Genomic DNA, 18,926 nt, shown 5'->3' on the forward strand with positions numbered 1-18,926 from the left:
AGGTTGTGTAGTGGGGCATGCCTGAGGCCAAGACAACTGGCTGAGGACCCAGCAACGGTTCTGTAGTCACAATGATTCCTCATTTTGTTAATCATTTTACAGAGACTTCATAGCGTAGGCATCCCCATTTGACAAATGTGGGTATTGAGGTTTAGAAACTGAGGCAGAAATTCACCCGCCCCAGGAAGGGGAGAAGGCACAGCCTGGGGCTATAATGATTGTAGTGATCAGTGGTTGCTCCAGAGCCCGGGTGAGAAGGTCGAGGCCTTGCTCCCCGGTGCCTGTAGCTCTGGGCCTATAGACACGGTTGTGGGATGGGCCCAGGGTGAGGAGGAGACAGAGGTTCCGAGTGGCCACTCAGGATGGTGTCTGCTCAGCTAAATGCCAGCCACAAAGGGAACAGTCTGCCATAGGCCCTTCCAAGTCCAAACCCAGCCAGACGTAAGAGCTAGAGCCTGAAAAGGAGGGGTGAGCTGTGATGGGGGATCACATCAGAGCTTCTGCTTTGTGCCAAGATGGTGACTTGAGGCTTTTGGTTCTTGCCCCAAAGTCAACCTGGAGAAATTGCAGAAGCAAGAGGGAAATACGGATTCCAGGAAACAGCAAACAAATCGGTAAACAAATCAGAGGAGCCCAGGGAGACCGAGGGCTGTTTGACTGTGTGGGGTGGACGGAGGCTGACCCTGGGCCAGGGGTGAATGGGAGCGGCAGTGGGAGAACAGGTCAGAGGAAATCTGTGTACCTTCTGCCCTTACCTCTCCCCGGCATGACCTCGGGCGCTCCTTGCTTGCTCCTTAACTGATAAAGTGGGGGTAACAGCCTTGTTGGGAGGGAACTGAGGAAAACAGGTGTGGACAGACCAGCTGCTCACACCTTCTCTCCGTGAACCCCCACAGCTAGTTTGTTCAAAAGCTAGACTGCCTTCTGTCAACCATGTTTCTCCTTAAAGGCTCAGAGATGAGGCCCCGACTCTCTCTGGTGACTGGGGCCCTTCTGGTGCCCGTCCCACCCATCACCCCTAGACACAGACACAGCCTTTGAAGACTTGTGACCAACAGAGTCGCTGACACCAGAGGGACGTGCACAGGCAAGTAAAGAGCCACTTGGAGAGGCCCCTCCTCCAAAGGAGACAACACGCCGAACAGATGTACCAGCTGGACCAGGGTCAGGAGAACCAACGGACCATAGAGAAATGTATTAGCAATGAAACCAGGACAAGGGATCACAAAGCAGAACAAATTAGTAAACTTGGAAGATCAATTTGAAGAACTCCCTCAGAAGACAGCAGGAAAAGTTAGATAGACCCCAAAACATAAAAGCTAAGAAATCACAGCTAGAAATAGAAGTACTGACATCTGATAATAGGGCTGGCCAAGGAGAGAATTATATAAAAACTGAATGGAAGGAATATTTGAAAAAATATAATGGAGCCGAAACCGGTTTGGCTCAGTGGATAGAGCGTCGGCCTGCGGATTGAAAGGTCCCGGGTTCGATTCCGGTCAGGGGCATGTACCTGGGTTGCGGGCACATCCCCAGCGGGAGATGTGCAGGAGGCGGCTGATCGATGTTTCTAATTCTCTCTCTCCCTCCCTTCCTCTCTGTAAAAAATCAATAAAATATATTTTTTAAAAAAATAATGGAGATAGAATTTTCTATAATAAACGAAGGATAAAAGGCCTTCAATTAAAAGGGCTCACAAAATAGTGCAAAACAGGAAAGATAAGGAGATGTAAAATCAGAAGCATTATAATAAAATCGAAGAATACCAAAGCTAAAGGGATCACACTTTTTTTTCCCAGAGAGAAAGAAAATGTCATCCATAAAATTACAAGAATCAGATGGCCACCAGCCTTCTCAATAGCAACATGGGATGATATTTTTGAGGTTGTGAAAGAACTCTGAACCCAGAGTTTTATATCTAGTGAAACTCATTCAAACTGGAAGAAATAAGAAAAAATATTCTCAGCGTTATAAAGCTTTAAGTATGCTACACAAAGACCCAAAACTAAAAATGCTTTTGGAGGAAGTACTTGAATAAGAAGGAAAACAAGTCCAAGGGGAAATAATAATAATTTATTTAAGCTATCAATAGGGATACATAATCATAAGTAAGGGTAACTACCTTGAAAACAAAAATAGAATGTATAACTTTTCAAACTAACAGAAGAAAAAGTGATTTATTCAATGGAAAGCTGGAAAGGAGAAAACAAGCAAACAAAAGTAGAGTAAGAGAAAAATATAAAATAAGATGGTAGTAGAAATAAGCCTTATAACAATCATAATAGATGTAAATGGATGAAACTAATCAATTAAAACACAAAGACTCTCATATTGGGTATGAAAATAAGGTCTAGTAATACATGCCCCAAGAAGACACACTTGTATTTAAAAACACAGAAATATTAAAAATAAAAGATGACAAAAATATGACAAGAAAATAAAAGTGTTGAAAAGATATACCAGCTAAATGCACCAAAGTAAGCTGAGATAGCAATCCTAGTCATGGATAAAATAGAAATTAATGTAAAAACACATCCCAAGAGACAAAAAGGGATATTAAATAACGGTAAAAGGAAAAATAGACAAGAAGATCCAGCCACCGTGAGCATATAAGCAACCAGTAAGAGTTTCAAAATACATCAAGCAACAGCTGATGGAACTGCAGAGGGAAATATATAAATCAACAACTATACTAGGAGGTTCTATCACAGCCAATTTTGAAAATGATAGATCAAGCAGAGAAAAACAAGCAGAAAATAGAATAACCTAACTGGTAAGCTTGCGCTTGTATAATATAACTTGTGCTTCAGCTTACATTGCACTATGTAGAGAACCCTACACTTAACACATTCCGTTTAAGCTGAGGATGCAGTTATGACCATGAATTAGGTCATAACAGAAGTCTCAATAAATTCAATTCCATAGAATTAATAGCATAGAACTATGTGCTTGGATAGTAATGCAATAAAACTAGAAATGAATTAAATCAAGAGCTAAAACATCGCATGTATTTGGAAACTAAAGAAAATTATATAACTCTTGGGTGTAAAAGAAAATTGTAAGGGAGGGTGGGGTAGGAAAGGCCAATGAGGGGGAAAAGGGGACACATATACTTTCAACAATAAAGATTAAAAACAAACAAAAAAGAAAGAAAATCATGGGGGGATGTAAGAAATATTTAAACTGAATAATAATGAAAGCACTACCTCCTGGGGGAGTAAGCGAAACGTGTAGGGCAGCGGTTCTCAACCTGTGGGTCGCGACCCCTTTGGGGTCGAACGGCCCTTTCACAGGGGTCGCCTAAGACCATGGGAAAACACATATATAATTACATATTGTTTTTGTGATTAATCACTATGCTTTAATTATGTTCCATTTGTAACAATGAAAATACATCCTGCATATCAGATATTTACATGACGATTCATAACAGTAGCAACATTACAATTATGAAGTAGCAACGAAAATAATTTTATGGTTGGGGGTCACCACAACATGAGGAACTGTATTTAAAGGGTCGCGGCATTAGGAAGGTTGAGAACCACTGGTGTAGGGTGACCAACCCCTCCTGGTCTGACCAGGACTGTTCCACTTGGGGCTCTGAAAGTCTGTGTCCCAGGCAGACCAGGGTGGAGCTCGCCCTCATGTGTGTGGGTGTGTCCCGTGGAGCGCTGTGTGGCAGGGAGAAGCGTCAGGTTGGCATAGCCAGAGGATGGAATTAACTCTGGTGCTCAGTGAAACAAAGTAAAATATATAACACAGCACCATTTCAGTAAACATAAATTACACGTGCACAAGACAATGATAATCTTATAAGAACACCCAGGAAACCAAGAGATGCACATTAAACACATTAGAAGGGTTGTATATGGAGGGAAGGAATGTGGGACTAAAAGAGAATCACGCATACACACATGCATACACGCATAAAAACAAGAGTGGGCCTTGTAGGGACCAATGAGACAATGGCCCATACACTAGGGCAGTGATGGCGAACCTTTTGAGCTCGGCGTGCCAGCATTTTGAAAAACCCTAACTTAACTCTGGTGCCGTGTCACATATAGAAATTTTTTGATATTTGTAACCATAGTGAAACAAAGACTTATATTTTTGATATTTATTTTATATATTTAAATGCCATTTAACAAAGAAAAATCAACCAAAAATATGAGTTCGCGTGTCACCTCTGACACGCGTGCCATAGGTTCGCCATCACTGCACTAGGGGAAAACGTAACCCTCTGAGCCTGAGGGTCAAAAGGGGAAAAAATGCTTTCCTGGGAGACAGTGGGAAGGGCACCCCCGCTCCTAGAGAGAAAGGGGTGAGGTTTCTGTGAGACTGGCTTTGTTGGAAGGCAGGTGGGTTAGTCTGGGCCCTCCACAAACCCGGCGGGAGGGGGGAGCCCCTCCCCTAGGCCTGCTGGGCCCTGAGCTGGGGCTCACTTTGAGGCCTTCAGCACCAGTGGGCCTTTTCCAGAGAGAAGGAGAGGCCCTGCCTGGCAGCAGGCGGGGCTCAGCGGCCCTGCATGGGGCTCTCTTGGGCATCAGTGCCTGAAGCAAACCGGCCTCCCAGGATTTGGGGCCAGCGCACCCCCAGGAGGCAGGGAGGTGCTATTCCCCTCTGGGCACAGGGCGCAGGGTGCAGGGCTTGAGCTGCCCCTGCGAGAATCCTACCTCGTCGAAGTCAGCCACATCCTCGCAGTTCTCCAGGACCCGGGAGTGGAAGGACTGCCCTGGGTGGGAAAGAGGAGAGTTTAGAGTCAGACCTCCCTGCACAAGAAGCTTGGGGTTGGATCTCTGGACCTGCAAGTCGTCATGACAACATTGGGGAGCACTCGTTATCAGTGGTGGGACCTCACTTCTGTGCGGCGCTCTCCCGGGCGGGGCAGTTTCCACAGGGTCTGGCTGACCTCAGCAGCCTCGCTGGCCTTTAGCTGCATTTTACAAACGGGGATACTCAGTTCAAGAAGGCACAAGGCTGGTTAGACGTGTGGGGAGGGGCTGCATCTGAGCTAATGAGGAAGAGGCTATAAAGCAGGAGCTACAGGCACAGGAAATAGATGTGAAGTAGACAGATGGGAAAGAAAGCGTCTTTAGCACTAGCCGGGGACAAAACAAAACACCGAAAAAGAAAAACCTCAACAACACACCGCGAGGCAGCGGGGGGAGAAGAGGGCGGCAGGAGACGCGATGCCTGAGCGTCTGTTAATTTTCCCACGGATAACAGGCAATGTACACTGAGAACCAGGTGAGCCCTTCTGTGCGCTGGGGGTTCCCCCAGGACCTGCCCTCTGATAACCAAAGGCCTTTCATCCTAGAAGGTCATAATGAACTTTGGATGTGGCTGTGCTCAAGGGTCTCCCGGAGTGAAAATGAAGCAACTCTGGGGGCGGGGGGGGGGGGGGGGGGGGGGCGGGGCGGGGGGGGGGACCGTCCGAGACCGAGCCAGGGCTCCAGCTCTAAAGCCTGCCCTGCTCACGTGTTTCCAATAGCCTGTTGGAGAGGATGCGGAACGCAGTAAAATTAGCCATTGCAGAATTTACACACGAGGGCTGTTTCAGAACGCAGTAAAACCTCATTGCCGCAAGCCCTGGAGATTTTAAATGTGGTGAATATTGTCAAACAGACTGAGTTAAATTTTACCTCTAGATATTTTTTTATTTAAAGAAAGGATTTGCTGAAACAAATCAAACCAATCATGCAGCAACAGCGGAAAGGCCAATTTACTAAGAGAACAGAATGCCTGGGGCATTTGCGGAAAGCCGCCTTTGAGGGGGTTTGTATAAACAGTGGCGGGGATCACTCCAGGGGTCCTTTCTAGTCACAGGGACAGAGCCAGGGGGACCTCTGCCCTTTCCCCCAGTTCTCAGTGGGGATTGCTAACCCCACCTTTCTCTTCAAGTGCACTTCCACTTAGCATCCACTGCGCTCCGCACCATCCTGTTGAAATTCAGCTCCATTTTAAATGGCTTTGAGACAAAATGCTTTAAATCCCAATATCCAATTACCTTTCTTGCCACAGAGAAGATTGGGAACAAGGCTTGAGAGAAAGAAAATCGCCTGTTCTCCGCGGTGGGGAGGCTTTCGTGGGCAGAGTGAGGCCATTAGATGGGAAATTAAACAGCATCCTCCTCCCCGCAGAGGCAGCTGCTCGTGGGGTAGCTGAGCCGCTCAGTTTGAAATAAACTCCTGAGTCAATACATGAATTTGGACAGTGGCACAGCTGTAAGTTGTGACATCGGATGTACCCAAATGGAGGAGCTTAACAGGAGTCCAAAGCTTAACAGACGTTACTTGTATGTCATTGGCCATTTTCAAATACCTGGGCTGCAGCCACCCTCCAAGATGCAGGTGAGCTCAGCTCTTGTCTCCTGTGCAGCATGGAAGGCTAGCCTTTCGTGGGGCGTGACTTAAGGGGACAAAACACCCCGTCTGCACCAAACAGCTCCCTCTTGCAGACAGTTTACCTTGCTAGAGCCGGACCTGGAGCAAAGGCAGGCATGTAGGGACTGGGCTATTCGCCTATGCACATTCATTCATTCATTCCCACGTACTCCTGCTGTGTCAGCACAGCCAAGGGGCCCTGGAGGAGGGTGGGGCGGGCTGCACAATGAATGAGTTGGGATGGGATGCTGCCTGAAGGAGCCTATTACAATCCAGAAAGGGGATAGGTCAGACATAGAAAAGGCTACTTACTATCTGAGGCAACATGTGGTGCTTGGCATGCAAATGGTGTAAATGAAGTGACAGCACAGGAAAAGGAGAGCTGGCCTCCACCTCCAGATCAAGAAGGTGTGGGAGAGGCAGGGGCTTTACACGGGAAGGTTGATGGATCAGCTCTGCAGAGAGATTGGGGAGGAGGGAGAGAGAAGGGACATCCGGTGGGGAGCACAGTGTGAGCACAGTTTGGAAGTGAGGGGCAGAGAATGGGCACAGGGCAGCGGAGTGGGACACAAGACAGGTCAGTTCTGATGGTGGCGGTAAAGCGAGAAGGGTCTCCCCTCAGGGTCCACAGAAAGAAGACCCTGGGGCTGGGGGGCCCGGGTCCTGAGAGAGCACAGGTTGTGGTGCATCTAAAGGGGAAGGTTCTGAGGACAAGCTTCCGGGACATCATGGTTGTACGCAGGACCTGGCGCTGTGGCCTCTATCAGCGCCATTACTCTCTTCCCAGTGTGAGCTGGATAGAGAGTGAAGCCCCCTGCCTGTCACTCAGATTGTCACTGTTATTCCTTTTTGTTATTTAAAATCAGCAAAACCTCATTGTCAGCACCAGCTATGTGGAGAGTCCTTCATCAAGAGCCCCATTCCTAGCTGCAATGCTGTAACGTCCCCCAATCAGCTGCCTCTGCTCCTCCAGCAGCTCAGGAGTGGTGGCCCTGCTGTGATTTCATTCTCCCAGTTCCGATCGGCCTCTTCCTCTCGGAAGGCCAGCTACTCCCACCAGCACCAGGAAGCAGGGCCCCGGCATCCCTGTGTGCAGAAAAAGAGCCAGGGCCTAGGCAGGTTTGGGTCCTGGTGCCGCAGCTCAAGGCGGAAGGAAGCAGGGAAGGGGGCTGACTATTCAACCCCCCAGGGTCATCGTCTGTAAACTGGGACAGTTATTCTGGACCAGCCTGCATTCTGGAACCACAGTGAGGACCAGCAAGAGGCTGCTTCTGTGAGAGTCCGAGTAAAGCATCCCTTACAAGCACCAGGGGCCTTTGGGTACTGGGAAGGCTCAATGGCCCGCCTGCCTGAGTTCAAACCCCAGCTCTGCCATGTGCTGGCCACGAGCCCTGGAAGAAGTTAGCCTGGCTTTGCCTTCGTTACCTCATCTATAAACGGAGGAGATGCGGGTGCTCATGCACCTGGCACGTTGTTCATCACCCGTGAAGAAAAGGCGATGATTCTACTAATGAGTCCTTTAGATAGTCACCTATGTTTTAAATATAAAAATGGTCTCCTCTATTATAAATCACTTTTTGTAGAGTATTTTTAGCAGTATATAATCAGGAACAATCTTCTTCCTCATCTTACATAATATTTTTCAAGTTTTAGTTATTTTAGGTGTGACTAGCTCTTTTTTTAACTGGATAAAATCTATGTTCACTGCTCTTAAGTGCACAAGCCGATGAATTTCTATAAATGCATATTCACTACACACTCAAGATATAGTTGTTCGTCAATCAAATCAAATAGTGTGACTCCTCCAACTTTCTTCTCCATTTTCAAATTGCTTTGGCTCTCCTAGATTCTTTGGGTGTCCATATAAATTTTAAAATAATTTTCAATTTCTACAAAATAGCCTGATGTGACTTTTATTGGGATGGCGTTCAGCCTGTAGATCAATGTGCGCAGATCTGACATTTGAACGTGCTGAGTCTTCCAATCCATCAACATCCTGCATCCTGGAACCACAGTGAGGACCAGTAAGAGGCTGCTTCTGTGAGAGTCCAAGTAAAGCATCCCTTACAAGCACCAGGGGCCTTTGGGCACTGGGAAGGCTCAATGGCCCACCTGCCTGAGTTCAAACCCCAGCTCTGCCACGTGTTCTATGTATTTGGGTTTCTTTTATTTCTCTCAGCATCTTTTTTCTTTTAGTGTGAAGGCCTTTCATGTCTTTAGTAAAATTTATTTCTAAATGTCTGCTGCTTTCTATGCTATTATAAAAGTAATTGCTTTGTAATTTCTGTTTTCCAACTGGTTGGTTTCTATAGAAATATAGTTTTTGTATATTAAGCTTAGATTCTAAAACCTTGCTAAATCCGCTCATGAACTATGGTAACTTTTATGTAGAATCCTTAGAATTTTCTAATAACCCATTAGTGTGTGTGTGTGTGTGTGTAAGGAGCCATGTTAGTCCTTACTTTCCAATCTGGGTTTTTTCCTTGTGCCTTGTGGCTAGAATTCTGGTACAAAGTTAAGCAGAAGTAGTGAGAGTGGACAACCTGCCTTGCTCATGATCCTAATGTTCAACATTTCAGGATTAAGTATGTTATTATTTGGATGTTTTTGTAGTTTCCTTTATAAGATTGAGGAAGTTCTCTGTTCTTAATTTTCTGAGAGCTCTTATCATGAATGGATGTTGGGTTTTGTCAAATACCTTATCTGTGTCTATTGGTGTTTTTTTTTTTCTTGTATTGTGTTCTTCTTGTAAACTCACCTGGCATTCCTCAGGATAAAACTCACTTGTCGTGCTCCTGGCTCCATCGGTGGCCTTACTGACCACCCAAGTAACCTGGTACAAAATTCAGAGCACCCATATCCTGTCCTCTCACTCACTTCCAATCCCAGAGCTGCTGCCCCCTTCCTGAAACCACGTCACCCCTTCTCTCCAAACCCACAGCCTTGCCCACTGAGGCACAGCTCTCGGCCTGAGCCACTGCCCAGCTTCCTCCTTGGGCTCTGGCCTGCAGTCCTGACCTCCCAAATGTTCTTTCCGAAACCATATCTCTCCATTCTGTTCTCTGGCTCAGAGCTTTGGAACTCCCATTCACGTGCAAAGCCAAGTTCAAACTCCAGTGTGACCCTCTATGTTTGGACCCCAGGCTTCCTTCCACCCCATTCCCACCCCAACTGCAGCAAGCATTCCCTAAACCCCAAACAGGCCTCCTTACCTCTGTACTGATATGAACCCCTCTGCCTGGAGTGGGACTTCTAGGGGGTTTTGTCCCCCAAGAAGGAAATGCTGTCCTCTCTCCAGGGCCAGCTTTAACATCAGCCCATCCCCCACGGTAAAGCCTTCTCCCTGGGGCCCGTGAGCTTTGCCAGCTTCATCTGCTTGACCCCAGGGTGACCGACTGAGTGACCCGCCCTCACCTCCAGTCACAGGTGCTCCTCTGCCACCTCTTCCTAAGCACCTTTCTCACCCTCTCAGGTGGCTCCCAGACCTCCTGGCTATGGGCTTCCCTGCTGCATGCTGCCTTGCACCTGTTCCTCCCTTTCCAGAGTTCTTCCCGCTCACAGTGACTTGTGCAATGACTGTCTTCCCCCCGAGGGCAGGGTCCCTGTCAGTCTCATTTATTGCAGTTGGCTCAGTGCCTAGAATAGCGCCTGGCATTTAGCTGGCCCTCAATGGGTATTACTGCCTAGGCCAGCGGTTCTCAACCTGTGGGTCGCGACCCCTTTGGCGGTCGAACGACCCTTTCACAGGGGTCGCCTAAGACCATCCTGCATATCAGATATTTACATTACAATTCATAACAGTAGCAACATTACAGTGATGAAGTAGCAACGAAAATAATTTTATGGTTGGGTCACAACATGAGGAACTGTATTTAAAGTGTCAGAAGGTTGAGAACCACTGGCCTAGCCAGTGGTCGGCAAACTCATTAGTCAACAGAGCTGAATATCAACAGTATAATGATTGAAATTTCTTTTGAGAGCCAAATTTTTTAAACTTAAACTATATAGGGAGGTACATTGTTATTAACTTAATTAGGATACTCCTAAGGCTTAGGAAGAGCCACACTCAAGGGGTCAAAAAGCCGCATGTGGCTCGCGAGCCGAAGTTTGCCGACCACTGATAGGCAAATAAAAGGATGAGCGAATGAACGATTCAATACTTGACTTACAAAACACATTGAAATGTAGCTTTTCATGTGTTGGAAGAAACATATGACATTGACAATTAGACATTTGATCACTGATTGAACATTTGATAGTATTAAACAACATGGTTAATTCTTTAGCGGTAAAATAATATGTGGCTTTTGCAGGGGTATTTTGAGTCTTTTGTCTTTTATAACTATGTACTGAATATTTATAGATGAAATGGTATGGTGTTTGGGATTTGCTTCCAAATAATTAGGGGTGTGGGAGTAGGATGGGGTACCAATGAAACAAGATTGGCCAGGAGTTGATGGCTATTAAAGACTATATGGGGAGAATGTAGGGCCATGATACTATTTTCTCTATTCTTGTATATATCTGAGGTTTTCCATTATGAAAAGTTAACAATTTGAAAAAATGGATGAGACCCAGGGATGTGAGCAGGTGGGAGGAATGCAGATGTTATGTTCTCAGGAAAGGCGGACAAGATAACCGTGGCTCCGCAATTCAGGGAAATTATTTGCAATTCTGTTCCAAGCACATTTCCAGCAGCATTTTTGCCAAGGGCCTTTGTAGCGGAAGGCAGTTATATGGTCATTTCCATATCAAAACAGCACTGTCTCCTCAAAGCAGAAGCCTGGAGAACGTTCAGCAGCTCTGCTGCTTTCCCAGGTCGGCATCAGCTTGCTCTGGGCGGGAGGAGGGACAATCACCACTCGGGCTTTAGGCGGGGGAGGCCCCTCTCTCCCCACCCCCGCCACCCTCCGCCCCAACTCTGTGGTGAGGGGCTAGTGTGTGCTGGGAAGGGTGGAGGATGTGGAGCACAACCCTCGGAGACACAGAAAAAGCACGGGGCTGCGTCCACAGCCGGCAGAGGCTGTCCAAAGCGCCCCTCTCTCTGCAGCCTTCAGTGGGGGCCACACCCTCCCACGTCCTCCCAGGTGGCCCAGGCATCCCAGGGGGATCTCAGCTCTGGGGGTGCTGGGAGCCTCTGCCTCCTCCACCAGGGATGGCAGAGCCGCCTTCGGATAGAAGTCACATTAGCACCAAGAAGGAGAGCTCCCCCATGTTCATGGGGAAAAGAAATCTAATTTGGAATCTGAGATAGTCCTTGCGGCCAAGAGTTAGGAGAACCTTGTCCCCCAGCCCCTTCCCAGCACGCAGTCACCTCCCTGGCCCTCAGGCTCCTTTCAGAGCTGGTCTCCTCTCCACCCACGGCCTGCAGCCTCTACTCCAGACAAACCTAATGGCTTCCCAGTCATCGTGTTCATCTGAGATTTTCATTCTCTGGCCTCTGGTCCTGTCAGTCCCGTACCCAGAGGGCTTCGCCTCCCACGACAACCTTCCTCACCCCTCCTTCTGCATCTCCGCGAGTGCAAGCAGTTATTCACGACCCAGCGTAAGTGCATCCTCCTTCCCTCCTCTTCCTCGGCCCCTTCAATGAAGCCTTCCTGGTGTCTGGAGCAGGGAGTAAGCTGCCATCCTCTGAACGCGTTGCAATGTCTGCTCTACCCCTAAGCACATGTTGGCCCTTCCGGGCCTAGAAATGTTACCCCACTAGGTCTGCACCCGTTTCTTCTGCCCTGTCAGACGGTGAGTCCCTGGGTTGCCTGTGAGGTCGCACCCTGTGCCCTGTGCTGCACACAGCAGTGCTCAGAGAGCGCACAGTCAGAGGCCCAACGGGGCCACGTGCGGCCCCTTTGCTTCCGCCCGTGGGCCAGAGAGGGACTCCTGTTTGCTCGAGGATGACGTCCGCCTCCCTCTGGGGCCCCAGAAGGTCCCCTGAGCTGGGAGGTCGATGGGGGGAATCTGGGCCAGAGCTCTGATTCTTGGCTCTTGAGGCCTCTTCCAGTCCCTGATGACCCTTGGATAAAAGTGGGGAGGGGGTCACAGTTGGGAAACAGAGCCGAAGAGTGCCAGAGCCACAGCAGAAGAATTGAGACCCGCTAACGAGTGGATGCCTCAAAGACGGTTGGTGTTCATTCCGACGACCCGGCCCAGGGCTCCGGGCGGGCTCATCAGGACCGGAAGATCGGATACCTGTCCCGAAGGTGCTGGGGTGTTAGTGCAGCCCGCAGAGCTGGGCGTTTCTCAAGCACAAAGTGTCCTAGCTGGTCTGTGCCAGGAGCATGCCACAGGACTGCAAGGGAGGGGAAGGCTTCACAGAGGAGGTGACCAGGAAGCTGGGCCTTGAAGGGTGAACACAATTTATGGGAGTCCCCAAGGTGGAGGGTCAGGGGGTCATACCAGGCAGAGGAAACAGGACGTCTCAAGGCCTGGAGACGTCTGTTGGGGATGGCAGGACGTTCGGTGTAGTGGGAACACGGTGGGGTGGGATGGGGAGAAGAGAGAGAAGGAAAAATCAGCTGGGCCCAGGGGGAAGCCTTGATAAAGCAAAACGCTGTGCCAATGACCAGTTCAGGTGGATTACATGGAGATCAGACCCAGCCTCCAGACAGCACCCATCTCACACTTCAAATCCCCAAACCCAGGGATTGGGCAGGAAGCTCAGGGATGGAGAGCAAGGGAGGCCGCGGGGCTGGCCCAGGCAGTCTGTCATGGTTCCCTGACAGCCCAGGTGGCCCTCAGGTTTGGATGGAGCGGAACCCTGGGCAGAAGGTTGGGCCAGAGGAATGAGAGCCCCACCCACCTTGCGTTCTGAATTATTTTAGGAGGTGAAAAAAGACAGACCCTAAGCTAACACTGCCTTCCTTTGAGTAGCAATCTGTGGTCAAGGTGGCTCCTTCTCAGACAGCCTGCGCCTGCTTCCGGCTGCGGGCCTCTGCGTTAAATGGGGACCGTTGTCTCCTCTTGTTCATGGGAAGCTGAGGCCCTGTGGCCTGCGTGTCTGACCAGACCAGGGTCCAGGCCTTCTGGAGTCTCCTACCTGACCCTGCAGGACAGGGGCTGTGTTTTCTTCACTCCCAGGGTTTGAGGCCTGTACACAAATATCAGCACGGCCAGGGAGTGAGTGAATGAGGGCAGGAGCAGGTTAAGAGCGGCCGGGGCAGTCAGAGCTAAGGGCTGGACACGGAGCTGGGTGGTGAGTGCTGAGTGGCTCGCGAGTGGGGTGGCCGACGGACCTGGGGTGGCAGGAGGGGTGGTCAGGGACAACGCTGGTGCGGACACAGCCCACATGGGGTCCCAGGGACAGTCTGCCCCAAGGAGGACTGGAACGGCCGCCTCACAAACACACCAGTCATTTCAATGCTCTTTCCTCAAACTCTTCCAGACCCACTGTTTCACTGAGGTAGCCTGGTGCGGTGGGTGACACCATCATGCCCATGTTACAGATGAGGAAACTGAGGGCCGGGCAGGAAAAGGAAGTAGCAGAACCCATGGAGGACTTACGGGTCCTGGCCCCATATCTAGAGCTTTCTCCACCACAGCCCCGTAAGCTCCCTCCTAAGTGTCCAGGTGGCACAGCACAGAAAGGCAAGTATTTCAACCGGCTTGTCTGATCTATGGGGCCACGGCCAACAGGCCCAACTCAGCCAGGGCCCTCTCACTCGTGGGATTGGTAGAGCCTCTGACTATTCACCCGTTGCTCATTTCTCCCTGTACCATACAGGGTGTCCCAGGAAATGTATACATACTTTGAATAATTGTTAACTCCAATGCATTAAATCTGAAAAGAAAGGAACATCAATTGAGCTATCAGGAAGTGTGTATACATTTTTGGGGGAACAGCCTGTATTTGCTTGACACCAGCAGTTGTGGGTGCCAGATGCCTTGGAACATTCTAGAGTGGGTCGATCCCTCTGAATTATTGTTACTGTTGGTCTTTGGAGTTTCTACTTGTTGTCAACAGTGCCGGTTACAGCAGGTGATGGGCTGAGGCATCCCTGGTTGTTAGAAAGGAATCTTTCTGGAAACCTGCTTGCCATCTGCCTATTCCTGCTGCCCAGCCGCCTTGCACAGAGAGAGCCCTGCTAGGCCACCTGCTGCAGAGATGGAGCTTGGAAGTGGATTTCTCCACTCGGTCCACAGGCTGCAACAAGGCTAATCCCTGTGCGGTCCGTGGAGGCTGGAGGGCCAGCCCCACAGCTCAGAGGAAAAGGTGGGTACCAGGTAGACAGGGCGCTCACCGCAGGGGGCCAGGAGGAGAGGCGGGGCTTGCAGGGCTGGGGGTGAGCTGTGACCATGCAGCTCTCTTTGCTGACAACCTTGCTTTCTCAGTCTGTAAACAGGACTGGTTTGTGCAGCCTGGGACTGTCCTGTCAAAGGTGTAACAACACAGCAACCTGTAGCCAAAGGGCCCAACACGGTGCTGGCTGTCCAGCACAGGGACACATTTCACAGATGAAAGGACACATGTGCTTGTTCTAAAGCCAGCCAAGCCAGCAGGTGGCACGCAGAGAATCCGGGGTGCTGCAGAGAAAGCAGTCACTGGGCTGGTGTGGGAAGCAGCAGGCAGCCCAGCCCCCCTTCTTCTCCCTCCTGCCAGCAGAGACTCTGTGAACCCTCCACCCCTGCCCGTCCCTATGCCCAGGGCTGGCCTGCCTGAGAGGCTGATGTGGGCGCAGGCAGCTGCTGGAGAGTTCCGGGGAAGGCTGCCCGTGTCTCACCTCTCCCTCCTGACACAGGTGCTCACTCTCACTCTGTTCTCATAGCTCTTCCCTGACACCCCCAGCCCCTGGGAATCTGTCTTTTCCCACATTTCAGGTCCTCTCCCAGCAGGCATCCTGTCCCCTCTGCTCCCTCACTTTGCTCCCTCCTCTTGGTCCCTGAGGTTTCAGCTGAGGTGTCACCTCCTCCTGGAAGCCTGCCCTGATCAGTAGCCTGGGCCAGGGTGCTGCTTCTGTAGCTTGCATGCTGCACTTGTCCCTACCCTTGTCATATCATACACATGTCCTATTTGCCTGCTCACTGGCCCCTGCTCCACTGGATGTGGGCTCCTTGAGGGCAGGGCCTGGGTCATGCTTGGCCCCCAGCCTTAGCACATGGATGATAATAAATGGTTGCTGGATGCATGAGTGGGAAGGCAGCAGAAAGAGAACTGACAGGGGAGACAAGAGGGGCTCACAGGATTTCTGCTCACGGATGGATCTACAGGAAGCCAACAGGATCCCCATCGTGCCAGCCCCAGGGAGCTACTGGCTACTGGTTTCTAGGAGCCACCCTGGGTCTTCCAGGCTGCAAACCCCACCCCCACACCATGCCCAAGGAAACCAACCTTCTGGAGGGAGAGGGAGAGCAAGAGAGGGCTGGGGAGGTTCTGCAGGGCTGGGACCCTCAGCCCAGGGTCCCCTAAATCCAGGGATGGGGTCCTCGCTTCTGCTTCCCCAGGACCCGTTGCAGTCGGGGGGCTGTGCATGGCACCTGGCACTGGCACATTGGCAAGTGCAGGGAGAGACAGGCACAGATACAGACAGGAAAACACAGGCGTCAATGATTTTTGAAGAGATCAGAATGGCCAGTCAGGCCAGGGGCAGATGGCTGCCCGTGAAAAGCCTCCTAGCCCCAACCCTGCTCGAACTTTTCCCACCCACCCTCCGGCCCTGCCCCATCCCTGCCAGCCCAGAGCTGAGTCCTCCTAAGACAGGGGCTTCCCTACCTCGGAAAGTCACTTTGGCGATCCTGTCGCCCTTGCCCCGCAGCTCCGAGACCGTCTTGAGGTGGACGAGCAGGGCCATGCTGGTGTGGAGAGCCCGGGCACTGCCAGGCGGGAGCAGCTGGGAAGGAGCGAGCCCAGGAGCGTGGCTCACACGCCTCCCTCCTCTCTGCCGCTGCCTCCTCCCTCCGTGCCCCCTCCGATGCTGCCCACAGAGACCAAGGCAGCAGAGCAGAGCTGCTCCTTCCAGAGGCTCCACTCACAGAGACTCAGCCCTGCCAGCTCCCGCCCCTCCAAGTTGTCAGCCCAGCGTGCATCTGTGTGTGTGTGTGTGTGTGTGTGTGTGTGTGTGTGTGTGGTGCATCCAGTGTGCAGCCTGAGAATGCAGACAGAGTTGGAATTCATTATTCAGCAGCCGCCGGCTCCCAGATAAAGCCCTGTCCAGCTCCAGGTGTCTTCTCCTAGTTCCTGGGGCACAGCTGCCTGCCCACGCCTCAGTGGGGCTCTGCCTTACCCTGGTAGGCGAGCTATTCTGCCACCAGGAGTGGGCAGATGGGAGTGGGCATGATTGTGAAAGGATGGGCATGTGGCTAGGGTGCCCCCTCCCACAGGGAAGAAGGAACTTCATGATCTGTGTGCACAGGAAGCGGGGATGTTGCATTGGTGTTTCAGGGTGATCCATGCCATCCCCCCCTCACACAGTCAAGTTGGCCACCAGGGTCACTGGTGCCCACGAGGCTCAGGGGGCCTAATGGGCCAGGCCTGGCTGCTCTGAGTGGGTCATATTGTGCCACGTGGAAATTCTAACCCAGGGCTCCCCAGCCAGAAAAATCAGTATCTACCAGACAACATCCAATTGGTGCTTGGTGGCTGGTCCCCTGGAAATGGGAGCCCTAAGAGAAGAAGAAAATGGACTTCCTCACCTGTCCTCACAGAGACTGTGCCCCCACGAGGCTGGGTCCTGACCCCCTGGCCCTGGGATCACTGGATCTGGGAGGATGGAGGAGCCTTTGGAGCCAGGCTATGCACGATTGCAGATGCGCGGCTATGAAGGCTTCAGAAGCTCATGCTCTATGGTCCAGGGCAATGACTGAGCCCCATCCTCGGGGCCTGGGGATGAAGAGGCCTGGGGTGGGGAGTGAGATGGGCTGGAGAGGATGCTGGGGGGGATTTCTAAGGGCCAAAGGAGAACTGCCCCTCCTTGTTCCCAGCAACATGCCCGAGGAGGGACTCGGGGAAAGGGACCCTGGGGACTGCGATCCTCGAACCTGCAGCCTTTGCAGAACCAGCTGTACCGTTGCTCTTACTGTTTGCACAACATGCCCCTACCCCACCCTCCTCACCTGGACTCACTCAGCGTGTCCATTCCTGGAAGTGCCCCTGCACCTGCACCCGTCCCCAGGCTGCGTTAGGGTCCTCTGTGCTGTCTCTGCCCCTCCCACCTCACCCTTCACGGGGCTGCTCCACGAACCTCCGCCTGCTGGCTGGGAGACCCCAGGGCACTGTCTCTCTGGATCTGCAGGGCCTGGCATGGTTCCGGTGTATAGCAGGACGCCCAGTGAATGTCGGCAGGATAAGAGAGGGAGCCTGGTGATTTATGCGGAACAGAGTTTAAGATTCAAAAAGGGAAGCATTGCATTTTCACAGCATGCTAACAAGCGATTGATGACTCCCTTTGAATTCTATAGCCCAAGCGATCTGCAGGATGGCCAGGAGCCTCCTTCCCTCCTTCTAGGTGCTTCCTCGATACTTTGACTTATTATTCTTTTTCTATTTATGTTCTATTTCCTTTTCCTTCTTTTCTTCCCCATTGGCCACTCTCCTTTTTCACTTTTATCTAACCGTATTGAATCAAAGGATATCTTAACATAGTGCATTTATCAAATACAAGTGAATGTCTACATTTTTTAAAAAATATAAATTTAATGTCTCTTTATTAAAAAAACAACAACACTAAATTGACTAGCATGTTCCATTCATGAGGTCACCCAGTGATCTTTGTAAGGTTTGGTGCCATGAGATAGGAAAAAAATCCATCTCCCTAGGCTCTCTGGAGGTTCTCTCTTGAAGGGGGTGAGTTTCATGAGGCCTCCAATGAGCCTATGTATCTTTGGGGGAAAGCCCTACGCAAGGCCTTAAGCTTTGCTGAACCTCAGTTTCCATATCTGTAAAATGGTTCCGCCGGCCAATTCCACCCTGTCAACACATAGCATCCTTTAGCTGAGCCAGCCGAGACTTCTGAAATGTGAGTCAGATCCCCCCCCCCCCTTTTTTTTAAATTTCCACTCTCCTCTTACCCATTTCGGTAACTCTTAATATAAAATTTACTCAACCAACATGTACTGAACCCCTTCTGGTACCAGGCCCTGGGGATTCGGGGATGAATATGATACAGCGCTGGACCTCAAGCACAAGAGCTAGATGGACTTAGTCCTCTGACCACTGGTGGTCCGTGAGGTCCGAAAGGTTGGCGACCGCTGGGCTAGAACACAGTCAAGTAGACACAGGGTGATGGGTCCATGGGCAGGGAAGCTCAGGAGCCAAGAACGGGGAAGGGAGTGGACACCTGACCTTGTCCCGGGGTTGGGTGGTGATGGGTCATTAGAAACAGCGTCCCGGAGGGTCGCGCACCAACCAGAGGGCTGCTCTTTCACAACTTTCATAAATGTGTTCTTACTGTAGCCCAGGCTCTGCACAGGGAACTTAGAAATATAGTTATGACTGCAGTGCGAAGGTGGCTGAAGATTCCTCCCACCTCGATTGCCACCACTCATTCCCCTCAGTTCCTTCTCCTCCCCAGACCTCAGATTTCCTGCTTCTTGCGTCTCATGGAAGCCCTGGCT

The 18,926-nt window shown here is 50.8% G+C and overlaps 1 protein-coding gene across 5 annotated transcripts in view; it reads right to left on the reverse strand.

Moving 5' to 3' along the window:
• The window catches only part of OTOF (otoferlin), a 71,929-nt gene extending 55,764 nt beyond the window's left edge, over positions 1-16,165 (reverse strand). For all 5 annotated transcript variants that reach the window (XM_070428848.1, XM_070428849.1, XM_070428851.1 and 2 more), the window contains exons 1-2: positions 16,087-16,165; positions 4,674-4,732 (exon numbers count right to left, since the gene is read on the reverse strand). In XM_070428848.1, the coding sequence (XP_070284949.1) occupies positions 4,674-4,732; positions 16,087-16,165 (138 nt within the window). The remainder of the gene's footprint in view (positions 1-4,673; positions 4,733-16,086) is intronic.
• Between the last annotated feature and the right edge of the window lie 2,761 nt (positions 16,166-18,926).

The sequence above is a fragment of the Myotis yumanensis genome, unplaced genomic scaffold (genome assembly GCF_028538775.1).
Source record: "Myotis yumanensis isolate MYYU_CA2020_CCGP unplaced genomic scaffold, mMyoYum1.0.hap1 SCAF_11, whole genome shotgun sequence".
NCBI classification, from domain to species: domain Eukaryota; kingdom Metazoa; phylum Chordata; class Mammalia; order Chiroptera; family Vespertilionidae; genus Myotis; species Myotis yumanensis.